The sequence below is a fragment of the Sorex fumeus genome, unplaced genomic scaffold (assembly GCF_029834395.1).
Source record: "Sorex fumeus unplaced genomic scaffold, SorFum_2.1 ptg000086l, whole genome shotgun sequence".
Lineage (NCBI taxonomy): Eukaryota > Metazoa > Chordata > Mammalia > Eulipotyphla > Soricidae > Sorex > Sorex fumeus.
The window spans coordinates 32,471,518-32,491,856 of record NW_026606143.1 but is presented as its reverse complement, the minus strand read 5'-3'; the positions used below and the strand labels follow the sequence as shown (position 1 = coordinate 32,491,856).

At 45.9% G+C, this 20,339-nt stretch overlaps 1 protein-coding gene across 1 annotated transcript in view; it reads right to left on the bottom strand.

Annotated features, from left to right (window-relative positions):
* The window catches only part of MAP3K15 (mitogen-activated protein kinase kinase kinase 15), a 61,068-nt gene that overhangs the window by 1,247 nt on the left and 39,482 nt on the right, over positions 1 to 20,339 (bottom strand). Inside the window, exons 16-27 of the mRNA XM_056131130.1 lie at positions 20,171 to 20,298; positions 18,362 to 18,492; positions 18,021 to 18,126; positions 10,516 to 10,679; positions 7,071 to 7,254; positions 6,461 to 6,611; positions 5,933 to 6,107; positions 4,384 to 4,569; positions 3,510 to 3,615; positions 2,578 to 2,767; positions 1,140 to 1,238; positions 66 to 178 (exon numbers count right to left, since the gene is read on the bottom strand). Of these exons, the coding sequence (XP_055987105.1) occupies positions 66 to 178; positions 1,140 to 1,238; positions 2,578 to 2,767; positions 3,510 to 3,615; positions 4,384 to 4,569; positions 5,933 to 6,107; positions 6,461 to 6,611; positions 7,071 to 7,254; positions 10,516 to 10,679; positions 18,021 to 18,126; positions 18,362 to 18,492; positions 20,171 to 20,298 (1,733 nt within the window). The remainder of the gene's footprint in view (positions 1 to 65; positions 179 to 1,139; positions 1,239 to 2,577; positions 2,768 to 3,509; positions 3,616 to 4,383; positions 4,570 to 5,932; positions 6,108 to 6,460; positions 6,612 to 7,070; positions 7,255 to 10,515; positions 10,680 to 18,020; positions 18,127 to 18,361; positions 18,493 to 20,170; positions 20,299 to 20,339) is intronic.

Below are 20,339 nucleotides of genomic sequence, written 5' to 3'. Positions count from 1 at the left end.
TTAGGATTCATGAGGAAATGGGTTTTAGAGTTGAGGTAATTCAGAGCAAGTGAAAAATAACTCACCGCAAGTGCTGAATCGGAAGTGAAGCTGATGCATTTCTTGAGTTTTCAATCCTACCCTTTGCTGTTTAAGACTCTGGTACTCATTCTCTTTTTCCTTTAGGGCTTTCAAAAGTCTGGTTAAAAGTAAAAGTCGTTATCCAGAGAAGAGCCTTATACCATTCATTCAAACATCTGTTGAACATTCAAGATTAGAAAAAAAAAAAGGTGGCATAGTCCAAGGTCAGTGCAGTGGGGAAGTAAATGCGAGCAGATTCCAGCATGCACATCACACCTTTTGTGTTTTGTTGGAAAGGAAGTCCAGTGCTCAGGGCATAAGTGGAGTTTGTCTCAAACTATCTCAAAAGGTAAGCTGGGCTGGAGAGATCAGGAGATCAGGTCGTACAGATTGCACATGGCCGATCCCTGTTAAATCGGCACCACATATAGTCCCCCAAGCACTGCCAAGAGTGATCCCTGAGCAATCACTGGATGTGACCCCCCAAATAAAGATAACCTGATGATGATCAGTAGAACCCGGCCAGTAGAATGATCTGGACATTTCAGGATGTCTTCCTCAGATCAAGTCATTCAACTAATAATCAGGCTCATTCCTCAGAGGGGACTAAGCCCAGGAGCTAGGGGAGCCCCTCTCCTGGTGAAACAGTGAAGGGAGAAGAGGGGTGAAGAAAAAGATACTTTCTGCATTCACTATGCCTTACCGAATTTTAGGAAGTAACTTTTTCTTACACCACTTTTTTTTTGCTTTTTGGGGTCACACCCAGCAGTGCTCAGGGGTTACTCTTGGCTTTGCACTCAGGAATTACTCCTGGCGGTGCTTGGGGGACCATATCGGATGCCAGGGATCGAACCCGGGTCAGCCGCGTGCAAGGCAAACGCCCTACCCGCTGTGCTATCGCTCCGACCCCTCTTACACCACTTTTGGAGCTGAGATTATACTAAGGTAAAAGTAAATTCACTCATACAGGCTGGACTCCTACTAGGGCAGTTTCTGACTCCAACTCTTGTGCACGGTCCTTCCTAGGACAAGACAAGGCTTAGTTGGCCTTCAAGTATATGCCGCTTCTGACATCTTGCCTGCAGATGAGGGGGGAGGAAGGGACTGGCTGACAAGTTTCACCGTCACCCTGGGCAGGAACTGCCATCCTCTGGTTCTCCTCAGCAACAGCTAAGGACCTAGACCCCAAGGACGGGCACACTATGTAGGAAGCATATGCTGGCTGACACGATTCTAGTGTGACTGAAAGTAACAATGAGTAGCAACAGTGAAGAGAAATAATCTTTGAACCCATAAGTAATGGGATTTTAGTGATTATAAACCTTAGCAGGAATGAAAAAGCAGGCTGGACAGCTAGTACAAGCAGGTAAGGCACTTGCCTTATACATCTGTTCAATCCCCCAAGCCCTGCCAGGTTCTGACCCCTGAGCCAAGGATAAGCTTCAGCACCTCTGGCTATGTCCCATAAGCCCCCCAAAAGAAAAAGGAATACTAAGTACACTACCGAGTTTCACTGGAGTTATTCCGTGAGGTGGGCTCCAAAGTAGACTCTGGGCTACTCCTGGCAACACCTGGCCATCTGAGTTGGAACTCAGGACCTTTCACATACTCTGTATGCACTCGCCCAATTTTTTTGGTGTGCGGGGTGCATTTTGGGCCACACCTGGTTGTGCTTGTAGGCCCACATAGTGCTGGGGGTTGAACACAAAGTGTGTTCCAGTCCTCTAAGCCATCACTCTGACCCTGGGTGCCACCACTTGAGCTATCTCACTAGTCCCACATTTTAAAAATTTGCCACTATTACCAATTAATTACAACGTAAGGGTTTTTTTTCCCCCCAAAGGATGAGATCTGCCTAAGATTAAATTTAAGAGATCCGGGCCAGAGAGAGTACAGCGGGTAGGTCTGCATTGCACGCGACCAAACAGGGTGTGATCCCTGGCACCCCATATGGTCCCTCAAGCCCACCAGGAATGATCCCTGAGTGCAGATCCAGTAGTAAGCTCTGAGGATGGCCCCATATAAACAAGGAGGTTAATATAAATTAAGAGATTCTTAGGGCTGCACCCAACTTTCTTCCAAGATATTAAGTATTTATCAATAAAATTTAAAGCAGTATTAGCATAACCATTGCTCATGAACAGCAAGGTATCATTTGGAACAAACACCAACTACTTTGCTGTAACTTTGGGTTGTATCTTTTGTGGACATAATTTCAACACCACACCCTTCAACATCGATTCCCTCTCATCCACCCTCCAACTCAACTGCATGTGTTACCCCGTTACTTTCCACAGGCCCTCTCTTGAAGGAAGACACAGAAACGGGAAATGCTGCTTTCTGTGTGGCTTGTGGAAAGGCTCTCACAGCTCTCATTCCGAAAAGTAAAGACAGCATTCTTCTAGCACCCCCTCCCTGCCCCCAATCCTCCAGTCAGTTTTCCTGAGACCCTGGTGAAGTACTTGGCAACTAAGCCAGCTGTCTTGCTGGCCAGGTCATTTCCCCGGCTCTGCTCACCTGGCGGTCTCCTGCCGGATCTCATTCAGCTGGAAGGTCGTTTCCTGCGGGTGCTCCAGGGAAAACCCTGAAGCGTTTGTGGTCCCTCCACAGGCTCCTTGGTCTTCACTCTCCAGCAGGCCTGCTGGGAGACACTCCTCAGCCACCTTATCCTCAGCGGCAGAGACAGGCTCCGTGCGGGGGCTCAGCTCTATACGGTCATGGAAGGAGATATGAATGTTGGTCAGCAAGGCCAGGGCTTGGTGTGCTTTCTGTCCTGCAGAGCTTGGCTAGCGGTGTATCCCCTCAGGACTGCTAGCTAGCACTGGAGTGGAGACTAGTAGTGCACACCAGTCTATGAAGGTAAGCACGCCCAGTTCATATGTGGGGGTTCTGAGGCCTGAAGATGGCAGTTAGCCAGACAGTTTCACAAAGGTACCAGTAGGCTTTCCAAGCAACCATTTGGTTGCTTTCCTAGTGAAAACGGCCTGCATGGAGGTAATACCTGATGGGAATTCAGTATTGGGGTTTAACAAGCCTCTCCTGGAGGTTAAACCTCCCTCCAGGGCAGGGAGGGAGTGGCAATGTTCAGGGCAGGGCTATTCAGTCACCACAGGAGCATGTATGTGGGAAGTAAGTGGTTTGAACATTTCAGAAGGTTATAAAAGCCAAGGAGCGCTACTGCGTGATCATCAGAGAGGGGACCAGGCACTGAATGAAATCAACTAGAAATACTCAGGGATTCCTAAGCATACACTGAGGTCATGTTGGAAGACGCCTGGCCTTATGGTTCCGTACTTTCTGCTAGCTCCTAAGTGGTGACTGCTCTGCAGCTGCCTTGGTTCAGTCCCCCGGGCAGCAGGTGGGCGGGCCTGTACAGTTCTTCAGAGTTGTTACCAGAATCATAGACTCCAAAGCCTTAAGCTGATCTTGACCAAAAAGCAGGCACTAACCTGGAATAAGAACGGAGATCGAAGCATGCACAGCTTGATAAATTACGTTGTTCATTGCATACATCCACTGGGGCCTAATTAAGCGGGTCTTCAGAATTCTATTTACCTGAAAATTCACAAGAATCCAGATTTTCGGTCCATTATGCTTTTAAGAAATAGAAGTTTCTACTTAATCTAATTCACTTCTACTCAGAGATAAAGTATTAACTTGGTTGCTCTGGATTTCTGCCACACTCAAATTTCTTCTGCACTGAGTCATCCTCTCGAAGTGGCCCCAAAGCTATGCTGGGGATGTAGACTAGGGCTTCTTAAACTTTTTTTGCACGTGCAACCCCCTTTCACCCAAGAAATGCAGCACAGGTGAGCCCTGCCGGAAACACCTTGGATTTATTATGCATTTGATTTTGAATTTTTGGTCACTGCGTATCAAGAAATCTTTTAGTATTGTTGAATTTCCCGTAACCCTCACATTCAGTTACAGTTGAAGCAACTAGGCTCTCGAGATTGTGTGCCTTAGTCAGAGCTGCCTCCCTGCTTAAGTCGGTTCTGTGAAGCCTCTGGGACAGAGAGCCATGGTTTTGGGTCTGGAACTGCTCACCTGTTTGGGAAGACCCAGAAGCTTAAACCTCTTAACAGATGCCATCTGTTATCAAATTCTATATTCTGATTCTTAGATTGGGGGCAGGTGGTTCACCTGAACTTGCAGTCAATGCTCAGAAGGACTCCTGAGATCGGGACTTGGGGTGTAAACCAGTGAGAAATGATGGGGACTATGGGCAAAGATGGTAATTGGACACCCTGACCTTGACTATGAGCCCCACCCATGGGTTTCATGCCTTTTGGCACACTCTCAAGAGTTCAAAGGAACACTTACAGCATCCTGGAATCCAAAGAAAACCAAGTGGACCTGGTCAATGTATTCGCTGTCAAAGTCCACATCTAACCTCAGCTGTGGTACTGTGGACATCAACATTTTGATGTCCTGTGAACGGACGAAGTCCCTCATGATCCGAATGATTTTCTCGATGCAGCCAACTGACAGATATGGCTCTTCTGCATTCTGCTTTTCCCGTGACCCCCCCAAAAGAAGATAATTATTTGCATTAAGTTAGAGAGAGTGCAGAAAAATTCAAGAAGTAGTACGGAAAATCTATGGATAACACTGCTCTTCACCATTGGCTAGGGTTATTTCACCCATGCCCTACACCCCCAGACATATGTTATAGTCCCTGTAGAAACAATTCCTTTTTCCTGATTAACCCCTTGTAAGCCCTATCCCAAGTGACCTTGTAAGACATCATGTTCAATGATTGGTCACTTAATGCCTGTATTGCAAACCACAACACCCAAAGGGAGAGAGAGTAAAAGGGAATGTGCCTGCCACAGAGGAGGGGGTGGAAATGCGGGGGAGGACTGAGGTAAACTATGAACATTGGTGTTCTTTTGAACCTGGTAGGCACTCAGGAGGGGTTTTCTTATGTTGACTGGCTACCAGACTGGGTGCAGGGTCAGCCCAAAGTGCTGGGAAGTTGGAGAGCCAGAGAGTGGAGAGAGTTGGAGAATGGGAGAAAACAGGACAGCAAGATGCAGCGTGGAGAGATCAGCACGAGGGACAGAGCGAGAAGGATGTAGAAGAAGAATATAGGAGCAGGCACGTGGAGAGAGCGCCCAGGCTGCGAGATGGAGCGCAGAGAGACAGGAGGAGATGGGAATGAGGGGCAGTGTGAGACTAGAATGGGGGGCTCAGAGAGACTGGGGCAGGCGGGTGGGGAGAATGGAATAAACGGCATCTGATCAATCAACCATCTTGGCCCTCGTTTCGTCCACCGTCTGCCCCACGGCCCGGGCCGCCCCGGCTGGGTGAGCAGTCCGGGCTACTCAGAACCTGGGTGGCCAGGGAAAGAGCTGTAGGGGCCACCCCCTGGCCGCCCTCAGAAAGTTTTTACAGTGGAGAATGGGCACTGGTGGAGGGATGGGTACTCAATCATTGTATGACCTAAACGTAAGCATGAAAGTTTGTAAGTTTGTAACTGTGATTCATTTTTTAAAAAAGGACACCATGTTCATATGGGGCGTTCTGTAAGAAACTCTCCTCATCCAAAAGATATTAAAACTCAAATAGTTTCATCTATCACCCTTCTCTCTTAAGTGGTCATTCTCCTAGTATTTGGGCCAGATCCTATGTCCTACATCTGGGGATTAACTGGGCTCCAGGCAGGGCTCAGCATTGGGACTAACAAAGGCTGAGACCATGGCACTGACTTGGCGCCAGGGGGCAGCACCATGCCCAGTAATTTTTGCTGAAGGGAGGGGCAATAGGAAATAAGGGCAAAGATTAAAACAACTTTACTAGTGTCCCAGGGTGGTATGAACTTCCATGTCCCTTAGGGCCCAGCAGAGTGGGACTCGCCCGCAGCCTGTACCTCGACCAAGTATTCTTGCAGGATGGATATCAGCTGGTCCTGCTCATCCCTGAGGATTCTGAATAGGATGATGCGATAGTCACTGTCATTGCCCATCAGGGAAAGGTCTGGTTCACTCTTTTGGGGGTTCAGGTGCACGGTCATATTCTGCTTTTCCAAGCTGTCATCTGTCATACTGTGGACAATCACATGTAACAGTCATTTGGAGAAAAGCTTCCCCAGGATGCCAAGATAAAGGCCAAGAGCTGAACCCTCTGTGGTTCCCGCCCCTGCAACATCAGCATGGAAGTAGGGAGGAACAGGGCAAGGTAGAAAAGCCCCCATTATTTGTTTGACTTGAAAGATGCAATTATCAGAAGGGAGGAGGGGTAAGAAGGAGAGAAAAAGGGAAGAGCAGGGGGCAAGCCCAGAGAGGTGTGGTGGAGGAGGGAGGAAGCAGGAAGAGGCAGGGAAGGATCCAATAGGAGGCATGCTGCCCCTCTTGCTACCTGGTTGGCCCTGCAGGGACCATGCCCCAGCAGTCAGTACCTGGCCAAGTCATCCTCCTGGCGCCTGGATGTGGAGGCCACGTCGAAGAATGTCTCTGCATTGGTATCCAAGTTCGAAGGGATCTGCTGATCCTCAACATTGAGACGCTCCACGTCAGGCTCAGCCAGGGTATCCTGTGGGGGGGTGCAGCCTGGAAGGGGTTCAGACAGGAAAGGGGAAGAGGAGTCCCACAAACCAGGTGGTCTTCAGTCTGCATTGTTCTAATGGAGCACCCCTCTCTGCAGGGATGCTGGTGAGATGCATGTCTAACCAGCTTGCAGGGCAGGCTGAGGGTGATGCTGAGCGAAATGTAGAACTACTAGGTTCTGGCTACTTACTTGACTGACCTCAGGAGATAGGACCACCTCCTTTAAGGCCAACCGAGGCGCAGAGGAGTGCCTTGGCCTCAGTGGCCAGCAGGCCCAGTTCCCCTGACTCCCTGGAACCAAGGCTGGGAACAGCACAGGGCAATAGGCCAAGACCCAAGTCACGCCCCAGCTCTGACATAGACTGACACCTAGTCCCACCAGGCCCCTCGCACGGGCACTTTTCACAAGCTGGTTGCCGTGTGATCAGGCACAGCCTGCCACCCTTCCCCAGGTAGCCTCACCTGGTTGCTTGAAAGTAATCTGGTACTTCTTGGTGTTCTTCACCTGCATTAAGAACTTGTCTTTGAGTAGTTGGGCAGCAGTGGGGCGTTTATTGGGGGTAGTCTCAAAGCAGGACAAAATGAAGGCTTGGGCTTCAGAGGAAAGAGATTTTGGAAGCTCTGGATGGCACTTCAACATTCCCACCTGTGTTTAATGGAGAGGCAAGCAAAGCAACAGCGAGGTGTCAGCTGAATCCAGGATGCAGGTTTTCAAGGCCATCATTGGCCCACCTGCTGTCCTGGGAGGGGCTGGGGACCAATGGATAAGCACAGCCCCAGGGACTGGCCTTTGCAGAATATGCTGAGAGATCATGACATTAGGGGGTTTCAGAAGAGGCTTGGGTGCGACCATTTGGGAGGAAGGGAGGGGTGGAAGAGGCTGGTGAATGCCCTGCCCTGGCTAGAGGACCGCCAGGACGCGGGGGCGGTGCAGGAACCAAAGCTAGCCAACAAACATTCATTGTCTGGGGCTCTGTGTGGTGTTTGCTCCACAACTGAAGGCAGCGGAGACAAGGCCTGGCCCACTGGCGAACAGACGGCTCCCATATTCAAGATGACTGCAAGCATCTGTGATTTGTTTCTGATTCCCAAAGGAGTCCCGTTCTAGGCAATCCCAGACCAAGCCTCCACCCTTAAGATGCGGGCCTCGAGGTCACTACTGCTCCCCTGTCCCTGTCCTGGGACTCTTCTTCTTCACTCCTATTCTGCCAGCTCATCGCGATCCTGCCAGAGCCTCCTATTCCCAGAGCTTCAGAAGCTGGGGGCTGAGTTGTCCCACTGTTCCCTGGGGGCAGGGTTGGAATCTCTCTTTTTCTTTCCCAAGATCACTCAGTAAGTAAGCCAGGGGTAGGAATCTGTCTTTCAGATTCACCCACTCCCAGTGCCTCAGGAACTCTGGGGGTGGTTCGGTCACCCCTGCGCCCCTCAACCAGTCAGATCTGGTTGTTCTGGAGAATGCCCGCTCAGGTTTCCAACTTCACAACCCAGACAGGACTCGGGTTTCTGGGGGCGGGGTAAGTGGGGAGTTACTGGGCTTCAGACTCAAGGTGTCAGTGAAGGCAGGTGACTGAACTCTAAGACCCCTTGTACAACATGGGGCCAGGACTGCCTCGCTGCAGGTTTCAGAGAATCTGCTTACCATTCTTCACCTGAATACTTCTTATCACAAGAAACTTTTTACACCAAACTAGATTCTGAAAGCACCTAAAGGCTGCATGGGGTCCAACCTCCAAGATAATTTCTGATGGCTATCTTGTGGCCAGAGAAAAACCCTCAGGACAAGAACCCAAAGGGAAAAAGGAAGCTTCACCCTTGGCTCTTAGAAAGGATAGAGCAAATGTGAGTGTTCCTGATATCCTGCTGGTACATGACTTTTGGGGATATTCAAGGGCCTCCTATATTATTCTGTTCATGTGGTCCCAAAAAAGAACCCCAAACTGGGTGACCTGGAACAATGGAAATTTTTTCACTTTTGGAAGCCGCAGGTCCAGAAATCAAAGCGCTGGGCTGGGAAGATGATTCAGCAGACTGAAAACAGGTTTTACACAATTCCCAGTTCCATCACCAGCATCATATGGTCCCGAAACACTGCTGGGAATGACCCCAAGGAGCAGCACAGGAGTAGCCCCTGAGCATCTGCAGGTGGGTCATCACGGTCCATCACGTCCTCCCGTTGTTCATCGATTTGCTCGAGCGGGCCCAGTAACATCTCCATCGTGAGACTTGTTGTTACTGTGTTTGGCATATCGAATACATCATGGGTAGCTTGCCAGGTTCTGCCGTATCTCGCCTGCAGGTGGGTATCTCCCCCAAAATTCTCAAATCAAGGTGCCAACCATCAGAGCTTCCTGTGAAACCTACAGGGGACTCTTTCTTTGCCCCCTGGTTTCTGGGGGCTGCTGGCAATATTTGGGGCCACCTGGCGTAGGTATAGTATTGCAATTTCTGCCTTCAGATGAGGACTCCGTTTGTGTCTTTCTATGTCTCCACACATCACCTCCTTCCTGCAAGGAGTGTCTGTCTGTAAGTCCAAATTCCCCCTTTTTAAAAGGTCCAACTAATCCCATTTGGACTGTTATCGGCAAAGACCCTGTTTTTAAACAGAGTCATATTCTGAGCTTCTAGGGGCTAAGACTTTAGTATGTCTTTTTCAGGGGGCACAACTTAACCCAATAACCATGGGAAGATAAAAGAGTTACCTTTATTTCAACACTGTCCAGAATTTCCCACGTTTTCCCCCTGAAGGACTCTAGAGAACCTAGAATCACTTCTAGTGTCTGCAAAGACAACATGCAGCATCCAATAGTAGTTTCGACGTTTGCCACACAAGCTGCCTCCCTACACATCCGTAAAGCTTATGCTACCCTCCTGGAACCTAAAGTGCTAACAAGCTAAGCAGAAAGAAGAGGCAGAGAGGAGTGGGAACTTTGCTTATGCCTATGGCTGAATCAAGAAAGCCCAGAGCCTTCATGTGGTTCCCTAGACTTTGTGGAAAATTGACTGCAGAAGGGAACAGACATGGCACTTGGATGGGACCACTGTCTCCTTGGCCCCAGTTCCTTCTTCTGCCCAGACCTGGGATTAAAGTGTGAGATGGGGGTATCAGTGGCCCCAGGTGACTCCAAAGAAAGACATTGAAGGGCAGGGGAAGGTTGCTGTTTTCCTCCAGCCCTGGTGGGCAGGACCTTGGGAGTACAGGTGCCAAAGTTGCTTGTCCCTCTGTGGCCCTGGCTTGGCAGCTGCAGCTCCTTGGAGAATGGAAAATTCCAAGGACCTTCTGGATATAACCAAGGAAAGAAATGGGGTACCCAAAACACCAAGCATGCATATGCATGTCTGTAAGACTACAGCCCCTTGTACACATGTCCAAGCACACAGCCAGCAGCTGCCAACCAGATCTGACACACTGAACTGTCCTGGGAGCAACTTCCTGTGAGGTCCTGAGCAAGCATGTCCTAAGGGCTCAGCGTCCACAGTTAGGCAAGAACCCTCCACTAGCATCAACTTGTCTGAAAACTATCCAGAGAAGTACTTTAGAATGGGAAAGGATACCTTATTTCATACCTCAGGCCTCTCCTCTCCCACACCAAGTAGAACCTTCTCCAAAGACAATGAGCCCGACCCCACCTCCCACATCCCATCCCTGGCCTTTGACAAAGGCCTTTGACCTTGATTTGTCATACCCAGTATGAGGGCAAATGCCCCCAAAATGAGAATGAGAGTTCTTCCTGACTTTGCAATCTTTGAGCAGATGGTCTATAATGCCTGTCCCATTGTGATTTACACCTTATTCACGAACAAAACCACTTCTCTTCTACCTTTGTGGAGAGGTTTCTGGATTGCGAAGAGAAATTTTGATTTTCGTTCTATTTCCCCAACACCAGCAACCCAAATCCCCATATCTTACCTTGTACACTGCTGCCTGTGGCATACCTAAGTCAGAAAAGGGGGGCCTTCCAGTGGCCATCTCAATCATGGTGCAACCCAGGGACCAGATATCAGCTGGGGAGCCAGAGCTTAAACGTCCCTGACTCTGATAGATAATCTCAGGTGCCATGTACTGAAGCGTGCCTATAAAGAAAAATGAAACAAAGCTAGTGGGCACCATAGCATTGTAGCACTGTCCTCCCATGGTTCATTGATTTTCCTGAGCGGGCACAGTAATGTCTCCATTGTGAGATTTGTTATTATTTTTGGCATATCGAATACGCCATGGGGAGCTTGCCAGGCTCTGCCATGCAGGCGGGATACTCTCAGTAGCTTGCCGGGCTCTCCAAGAGGGATGGAGGAATCAAACCTGAGTCAGTCGCATGCAAGGCAAATAAATGTCCTACTCACTGTGCTATCGCTCCAGCCCATCAATTCTATAGATATTCAAAAAGCTTTAAAGATGCTCACAATTAAAGTTCTTGCAACATATATTCTCAAATTCAAGTGGCCCACTAGAAAACAAGTGTGTAATTTTAACACTCATCAATGAGAGATGGAGCTTGTGTTCATAAATGTGGCTGCCTCTTGTCTTTGATCAGAAACTCTCAACAGGTCTTCCTTCAATTCTATTCACACTGAGATCACACAGCCCCTTGAAGGATGGACTCAATTCTAATCAGTATGCACATATTATTTGTGTCTGCAAGGTATGAGGAAATCCAGATGTCCAACCCAAAAGGAGCTGGTTAGTGGAGACACACATGATGGAGGTGGTGATCATACAAAGTGGCAAATATTGTGACAGATATATACACAGAAGTCTCTGAGGACATCAGTGGGAAAGCACTCGTTTCTGCCAGATCAGAGAAAGCTATGCACTTGATTCTACCAGGTCAGTTAAAGCTATAGCTATAGTATAGTCTGGGTCTCAGAGAAGTAAATGCCATATTGTGACTTTGCCTGCTACTACTGCTAGAAAGGAGAGGTTAATTGCTTTTTTCCTGTATTCCAGGTGTATGTCAGAGAAAACTTCTCTCGGGCCTTCAGTTGCTTCCAATATCAGTGGTTCACTTCTGCCTTGTTTTTGGTCCCTCCCAAACATTCAGGATTAGTTTTCCTTTTCCCTTGTCAGTTACCTACCTGCTGTAGTGCAGTGGCATCCCTGCCTGAAAGGTTCAAACCCCACCCTTGCATGAGCTGCCCCCACCACCTAGAGGTGCAGGCTGCTTCCTGATGACTCAGTCCCAGTAACAGACATCTCTTTTAAATTACTTGTGAAGATAACTGGGGTGATTTCAATTTTCCACCCTGGATTCCAACTGGGATAATTGCTAAAAGTTCTTAAAAGAAAAATAAACTGCAATAGTCACACAACGGTAGAAAATACTATAAAATTCAACTGAAGTGACTTTCCACCTCAGTACACTTGCTTCTAATTAGAGGATTCGGTCAGATTAATGCTTTAATTTGTGGGGCTGGAGAGACAGCACAGTGGATAGGGCATTTGCCTTGCACGCGGCTGACCTAGGTTCGAATCCCAGCATCCCATATGGTCCCCTGAGCACTGCCAGGAGTGACTCCTGAGTGCAGAGCCAAGAGTAACCCCTGTGCATTGTCAGGTGTGACCCAAAAAGCAAAAAAATATTGTTCATTTTCTTTATATGGAACCAAATATACACCGCCCTTTCTAAGGGCAGAGACTTATCAATGGTATTCACTGTATGTAATAAATTAGCCCACCTTCTAGTTGCTTAAAACAGCAATAGGATTGGGGTTGGAGTAATACTACAGTGGGTAGAGTATGTCTCGCATGTGGCTGACCCAGGTTTGATCCATGGCACCTCGAGCCCGCCGGGAGTGATACCTGAGCACAGTCAGGAGTAAGCCCTGAGCATTTATGGGTGTGGTCCCCAATCCTACCCTCACCCCCAATAAAAACCACCAACAACAGGATTCATTTTCTAAAGGTCTGAATCCAGAAACATTAGAGCTGGTGGATCTGGCTTGGTGTCTCTTCTCACTCAGGCAAACAAAATATGACTGGGGCTGTACCATCCTGGGACTAGAGTGGGACAGAAGGATCTATTTCAAGCTTAGTCATGGCGGGGATGGGGGACCAAGGTGGGTATTGGGATGAGACTTTAGTTTCTCACAAGTAGAATCCTCCATAGGATTGTTGAAACATGTCCTCCCAGCGTGAGAGGTCCAAGATTCAAAGGGATGCCACAAAAGAGATGCCACACTACCTAATCTACCCATTAGAAGTGAGTCACTAAATCTAGTCCACATTGAAGGGAGGAGATTACACAAGGTAGTGACTATTAGGACCTGTAGATTGCCAGTAGCCATCATGGGTACTGCAGCAATGACATATAACTTCCAGTTGGCACTCAATGGCTTACAAAGCATATTCATGTCAGCTGACGTGCACAACTTCAAAGTGGGCAAAGTAGGCACTAACTACTGTTACTTCCATTTAATGCATGAGGAAAATGAGACTCTGAGAAGCTAGAGGATCTGATGAAATGAAAACCCAAGTCTTCTGTCACCAAATTTAGGGCTCTCAACAAATGGACAATGCTGATCCCTGTGATGAATTCAGGAAAAGCATGACAGAAGGAAAGGTGAAGCAGCCGGTAAAAGGATTTCCAAAGCCATGACACAACTTGTCTCAATATAACGGGGAGGGGGAGAGCAGTAAAGGAAGATGGGGCATCTGTCCCACTTACTATGGCAGTATAACTACCCACTCAATCAACAGTCAACAGAGAGATGGACTCATGCTATTTCAAACAGTCAAGAAACTATCTCCTGAAGGATGAGAGGCCTACATGTCATGGGTGCTTATCAGCTGTACAAAAAGTAGACTGCTGCTGAGAAAATGATGTGATAATGTGGGGTGCAGGGTGACTGAAAGCAGAAATCCTGCAAATTTTGCTTGTCTTCAATCAGGCTCTCTTAGTCTTTCTTTGCTCTCTTGAACCACACTGACCCGTGATGAGTCTGCTGTGCTGCTAACTCAGGCAATAACTAGGGCTAGTCACTGAGCTCAGTTCTCTGCACTGGACAGTGGTGTAGCTTCTAGAACAAGGTGACCAGGTGATCTGCTGGCACAGAGCAGGCCCCTCTGCACAGAAAAGTCATTGAGTGTTCCAACACAATTACCCCAGCACGGCTTTCAAATTATCAGTATGGAAAACGCATGGAAGGCAGAGAATAATCATTCTGGAGTTTCCATTAAGGTGCCAAGAGAAGGTCCAGGCACTCAGGCAAAACATGAAAGAGGGTCTTCCCATATGCACACTTTGAAAGAGACTTTCCATGCACATTTCTTAGACAATGTTACACAACTCTGGGCTGTGGATGAAGGCTAAGTCATTGTCAAAAGTTCAAAGTTCCAAAAGGCAATATTGATAAACTACAGGAAAGCGAAGTAATACAGAGTTTTCCATGGTGCTAGGGGGACTAACCAGTCCCCCAACCCACAGAATGGGCTTGATGGGAGGTGATGTGTCTTCTAACGCAAACTTTCATAGCGTTCCTCATGGCCCTCCTCAGGTTCAGCTGAGAAGCTGACCAAAACATTGGTTCCAGGGGAGAAAAAGCAGTTTACAGCAGCAGAGTCTAAGGGGGTGGTATTGGGGAATGCCTACCAGAGGGGCTGGGGATGTTACCACTCCCTCTTTACAGTGGGCAAAGAAACACATAAATCACAGGTAGCAGATGGAGGCCAGATTATAGAAATGTTGCCTTAGAGTAATCTTAAAGGCAGCTCTGTCCATTAGCATCTTTCTGGGTATGGATGGAAGAGGATATAATGTGAAGAATAAAAGATCAATGATAAAAGATTTGTGACTTTCATTTGGAGGGACCTGGCAGGAGAGAGCTACTGTGCTGCCAGCTGTCAATGTATTGTCAATCAAGCAAATGTCCTTTTCCTTCCTCTTCTCTGGCAGCTTATCAGCTGATGGGGAGGGAGAGGCAAGCAGAGAGACTCCCAAATGTATGTGTGGGCCTGCAGCTGCCAATCAGTCAGTGCCTAGAAAGATGCTGGATATCAATCTGAACCCTTTTGGTGACTGGATACACACAGCGTTTGCTACTGCGTATTCTAATGGTAATCCCAGGAAGGATTATAGTAATCCCATAAAGGATTACTATGAAGGGAAGTGTGAGGGGAAAATAACACAGAGTTTTAAATCAGATCTTTGGTCGCCATTAGGTTCAATATGTCAGTTACACCTATAAATTGGATGCGCTCAGAAGATCCTGCTGGCTCTGAGAACTTATGACTTCTAATAGCCAATCCATATTTTTTGTACTTAACAAATACTTCAGTTTTGCCTGCTACCAGCCAGGTACTGGTTGAGAGTATAAACTCATTAATCTTTGTAAAACCCTATATAGAGGCTAGAGCAATGGTACAGTGGTAGTGTGCTTGCCTTGCGTGCTGCCAACCCACGCTTGATCTCCAGCATATGGTGCATCGAACCTGCCAGGAGTGATCCCTGACAGTAGAGCCCAGAGTAAACTCTGAGCACCTTTGGGTGTGATCCCAAAACAAACAAAGAAAAAAATCTGTATGAAGTAGGTATTATAAGCATCATTTGACTTATGAAGGAACTGAAGCACAGAGAGGTTAAGTAATATAACCAAGGTCACACAGCTAATATTTTGACTGAGCATAAATTTGAATGAAAGATGGTGGCAACCACAAACTACAACCTGTACACTGGCATATCCTTTCAAGAGGAATAAAAACATGTATCTAGAGAAAAGCATGTACATGAATACTCATAATGATACAGGTTACCTCTGCTATCTGAAAGCAGGACATACCTATTTGGTAAGGTCCGGCATGCTCACCTGGGAAAATGTTCGGGCACACCAAGTGGGAAGGGTCTACTTTTAGATAGTGAAGAAAACACATGCTATTCACAAAAGAAAAAAGGTGGAGGCAACTTCAAATGCAAGGACCATTATCTGGTAGATAGGCAAACAGAATTCTCTCGTAACACCAGAATACCACTGAGACAGACAAGGAATGAAGTATGGTACTTACTACCTCACAATTCGTGAAGGCAGCACCTTGCAAAAGAGAACCCACTCTATAATTTTGTTTGTGTGAAATCTCCAGAGCAGGCAACTTTCTACTAATAGCAGCTGCCTGGGGTGCAGTGGGTATGGGAACTAATCAAAAGCAGCCCAGAAACAGTTTCAGAGTGGTGAAAACATTAAAATTGGTGTATTCTATGATATGAATGATACCTCAACACAGAGGCAAAGGGACCCTTACTTTAAGGACTTTCCTTCTATGTGACTTCAGCTACAGTAATGAAAAACCTAACAGGCCAGGGTTTCAGAGAGAAAAATTGCCTTCCAGGCTTTTAAAGTCTCTGGAGCACTTAGGTAGAAAAGAAACTACTTCATCCACCCAGACCCAACCACAATCCAGTACCATCAGCTCAGATTTCTTTACAGAACTTCCTATCTCAAATGAGACCCTTTCTTTATTATATCCCAAACACCCTGCATTATTTTACAATGCAAAATTTATGATTCATAAATCCAATGAGTTAGAAAATAGTGATATATGATTAATGAATTATGTATGTTTCTCTTTGTTATTTTTTCCTCCTGGGGATGCTAATTATGAAATAAATTGTCAGGAGGTTTATGTCTGGAAATAATTCCTTGTCACATCAGAGTCCTTCTTGCTACACATCACTAAGCTAACTGGGGAATTCCAAAGAGGAGGATATAAGTCCATTTCCAGGTCTGCCCCTACCTCATAACCTCCCAAAAGTAAATCATTCAGGCATACACATATATTCCTACCTTGATATATGTGCTAGATATGTGTATTTATCATACAGGATACATGAAAATGCAATATATTCTCCTTTTGAAGATTCTGATCAGTTTTTAGTGTGATACTTTCCCATTTTAAGTGGATATCTCTCTTCCTCTGATTTACAACAAAGATACCATTTTGATGCAAACATATTTCCTTCACATAAAGAATTATGTCTCTACTGTGGGCATCTAGTAGTTGGCATTCAAAGCTCTCTTGTTGAAGAAAAAAATCCTTAAATGTTGAAACACTAAGACATTATTCACTGAAAAAAAGGCCAAATCTTGTCAGTCCACAATTTGGTGTCCTGGGGATGGAGAGCAGTCATCTGTCCATCACATATTTCAGAGCTATATTTGAGGGTTTCATAACTGCATCAAGCAAGTACTTTTCATCATTTTCTACACTTCAGGGAATGCTAAACTTATTTATTCAATAAACACTTTTTTTCTTAGATTCACAATTTTTGCCATATTTTCTTTTAAGCAGGAAAATTCATAAAACCACGGAGAGCTTTTGAGTTTCATTCTATTCACTGAAATGATTTTATGTGGAAAGGTGCCTGACAATCTTCTCAATTCTTTGAATCCAGTCCCTCTAATTTTGGGTTTGGCGAGGGGCATACCCAGCAATGCTCAGGGCTTTCTCCTTCTCTGTGCTCAGGGGTCACTCCTGGAAGTGCTCAGGGAATCATATGTGGTGCCAGGGATCAAATCAAGGTCAGTGACATATAAGAAAAGCACCTTACCCCCTGTGTTCTCTCTCCATATCCCCTCTAAAATTTTAAAACCATTTCAGTACTGACAGATGGGGAAAAATTTAATTCCTCAAACCTAGTTTTGGAGGGGCGCTAAGTAATGGGATAGACATAAGGCTCCTGTATGCAAAGAACAAATTTTTCTAACCCTGAGCCATATCTCTGGCCCTCAAACTCACTCAGGATGTCATATTCCCTGGATGAATTATCATCCCTTTGAAACCTAACCTTATTGAAGCACAAGGCATCAGAACTCACTAAAGCAATTAGTTATTTCTCATAACAGATCAATAAAAATATCTTAATATGTTGTCTTAGCAATACTATTACTTAGAATGACCCCGTTCCCTCAACTGCCATTAATTTTAAACAATGTGCTGTTAACTTGAAAGGAATAACGTCATTTTGATGGTTGATTAGAACCTCAAAAACCTCAAGCAGAGCACTATACAAACCCAAATTTATTTATTTGAGTCTTTGCGGGTAGGGGGCATTCCCAGCTGAGCTTGGGGTTGACTCCTGGCTTTGTGCTCAGATCACTCCTGATTGGGCTGAGGGGACTATTATGTGGTGCCAGAGATCAAACCCAGGACATCTGCATGCAAGGCAAATGCCCGTCCCACTGTTCTATATCTCTTCAACCCACAACCCCAACTTTTAAAAGACAAATTAGGCAATCTTGTCATAAATAGCTAGCACAATGTATCGTTTTGACAAAGTTAAAACAATTTCAAACTGGGAACAGCATACAGCCCACTTGACTGATCAATCACCCAGTCTATGCTGCAAAAGTGCCCAGAAATAACCTTCCAAGGACTGCACACAAAATGGAACTCCACAACGCACTCTCATGCCAAGGTGTTTCACTTACCAGCAAATGTCCCTGAATATGCAGTCACTCCTGCAAGACGCTTAGAGGTTCCAAAATCAGATATTTTCACTACTCCACTGTAGATATTTACCAGAATATTATCACCCTTTAGGAAAAAGAAGAAAATCAAGGGCTTAAAGACATATAAATAAGTTGACATTATATGCATTTTGGCCTGAAGAAATGGTCACAGGTCCCTAAGAATACTAGATTGCATTATAAGTACTGACACCCTCAATCACTGCCCTCTTGGGCAGTCAATCTGGGTTGACTAGACATCACCAGCAGTTCAGAATATGAGTTGTTCACACAGAGTTTTGTCAGCTCAGGAAAACAAGCACCTTTATGTCCCTGTGCACAATCTGGTTTTCGTGGAGATACTTAAGTCCTTCCAGGATCTGCCGGGTATAAAACTTGATGGTGGGCTCCTTTATGGGACCCCATACTGTTTGCAAAAGGGCAGACAGGCTTCCTGGAAAGAGAGAAAAAAAAAACAGTGATGAAGGCTCAATCAAGAAAGTTCAGAGAGATAAGTGAGGAGATGTTTCTAAACTATCAAAAGCACTCATGGTGGTTACATAGCATCTGGATGAAATGAGCTGTCTTTCTTCCCTTTATCCCAAATGTGCAAGCATAGCCAGTGCAGGGACAGGTAGCAATCAGCATGCCAGCCTGACTATACATTCCTCTACCATGACATTCACTGGGTCAACATTCTTTGCCCAGCTTCACCAAATAGTGAGAGCACCATCAGGCCCTCTGAACTTATATAAGTTTCAACCATTTGGTTTGGTCAAAGTCACAGCCTCAACCTTATCCTAAAACGGAGGTGGGTAGTCTCTGTTTCTACCAAGAGCCACTTAAATATCTATAACATCAATCATGGGCCATACAATTAAGGAAGACAGGTCATGGGGAGCTGATTAAAAGTACATGAGTCTATCCCATTATGAACCAAGCCCAGACCACAGAATTTCATGGGCCTTAAAACAGTCCACAGGTCAGACGTTCCCCACTCCTACCCTAAAACCAGAGGTTAATGGAGCCACATAAGAGGACTGGAGGGGACTGCATCTCTCTGTTCTCGTTGAAAGAAGACCCCACAGACAGGTTACAGGAATAGGACTGTCTTTGTTAATGGCCCCCACTTTCCCATTCATACTATTAAACACTGAACCACAAAACCTCCACCACTGCATTTGAACTATCTGTTTCAGAGGTTTGTAGTATGACAGGCAGAAATAGGCTGTCTATAGAAATTGACATATTTTCTGCTAGATTCTGTGTAAGTTCAGGGAAGAAGCAACTATACTTTATTTATTCTTCAATACCCTTAATCTAGCCCACAGCCTAACTCTTAATATGTGTAGTTAGGCTCTTAATATCACAGTAGATTCTTAGTAACTATTGGTTGACTGTTTGTATAAAATATTTCTACCTGATGTTTTTATATTTGTTCTCAGGTAATAATACTTTATTTCACTATATTAATAAACACTAAAGGTTCACTGCCATTTTGAGAGCTCGACATATTTTATTTAATCTATCCAACCAGTCATCGAGATGGGACATTATCACCCAATTGCAACTTCAATTTAAAATTAATTTATTCAGTTAGAAAACCAAAGTCACAGAGAGGCAAGTAATTTGCCCAAGGTCATACAGGCTCTTCACCTGCGTAGGATTGGAAGTAGAAAGTTTGGTACCGATCAGAGGAACTCTTAGTCTATACTGTGTCACCTGTACTTAAGGGTTTGTTGACAAAACACTGGTGTTTGGTTTCATTGTCAATGTTACTTTGCAATGTCATTTTAAAAGGTTCTGTCCCCTCTTCCCAAAATCATCTTTAGACTTCTAGATTGTACTTCAAGGAGGGAGACACTGCTTACTGCTTCTCTTTGTCCCCAGCTCAGTTCAATGGCAGGCACCCAAAAGACCCACAATGACTATCTGACAGATGTAGGAACAAATAATAAATGGGCCATTTCTGAGATATTGAAAGTCTATAGCCAAACCCTTTAATACTCCCCAATGCATACACGCATTTAGAGGGTCCAGCAGCTTTTAAATGGCTGAGATATGGAATCAAGTTCTTACATTATCCACCTTAGTGATTTTCAGAGTGTGGCATCAGACCAGTGACTACTCACCTCCAGGCACCTGCTCCATGAAGATCTTAATGCAGCCATCCTCAGACACAGAGCCCAGGTATTGAACAATATTGCAGTGTCTTAGGTGCTTGTGCAGTGCTAACTCAACATGTAGTGACGGAAAGAGCCTGGTGGGAAAAGCACAGCTAGGGTCACCAGGTCCCCAGAG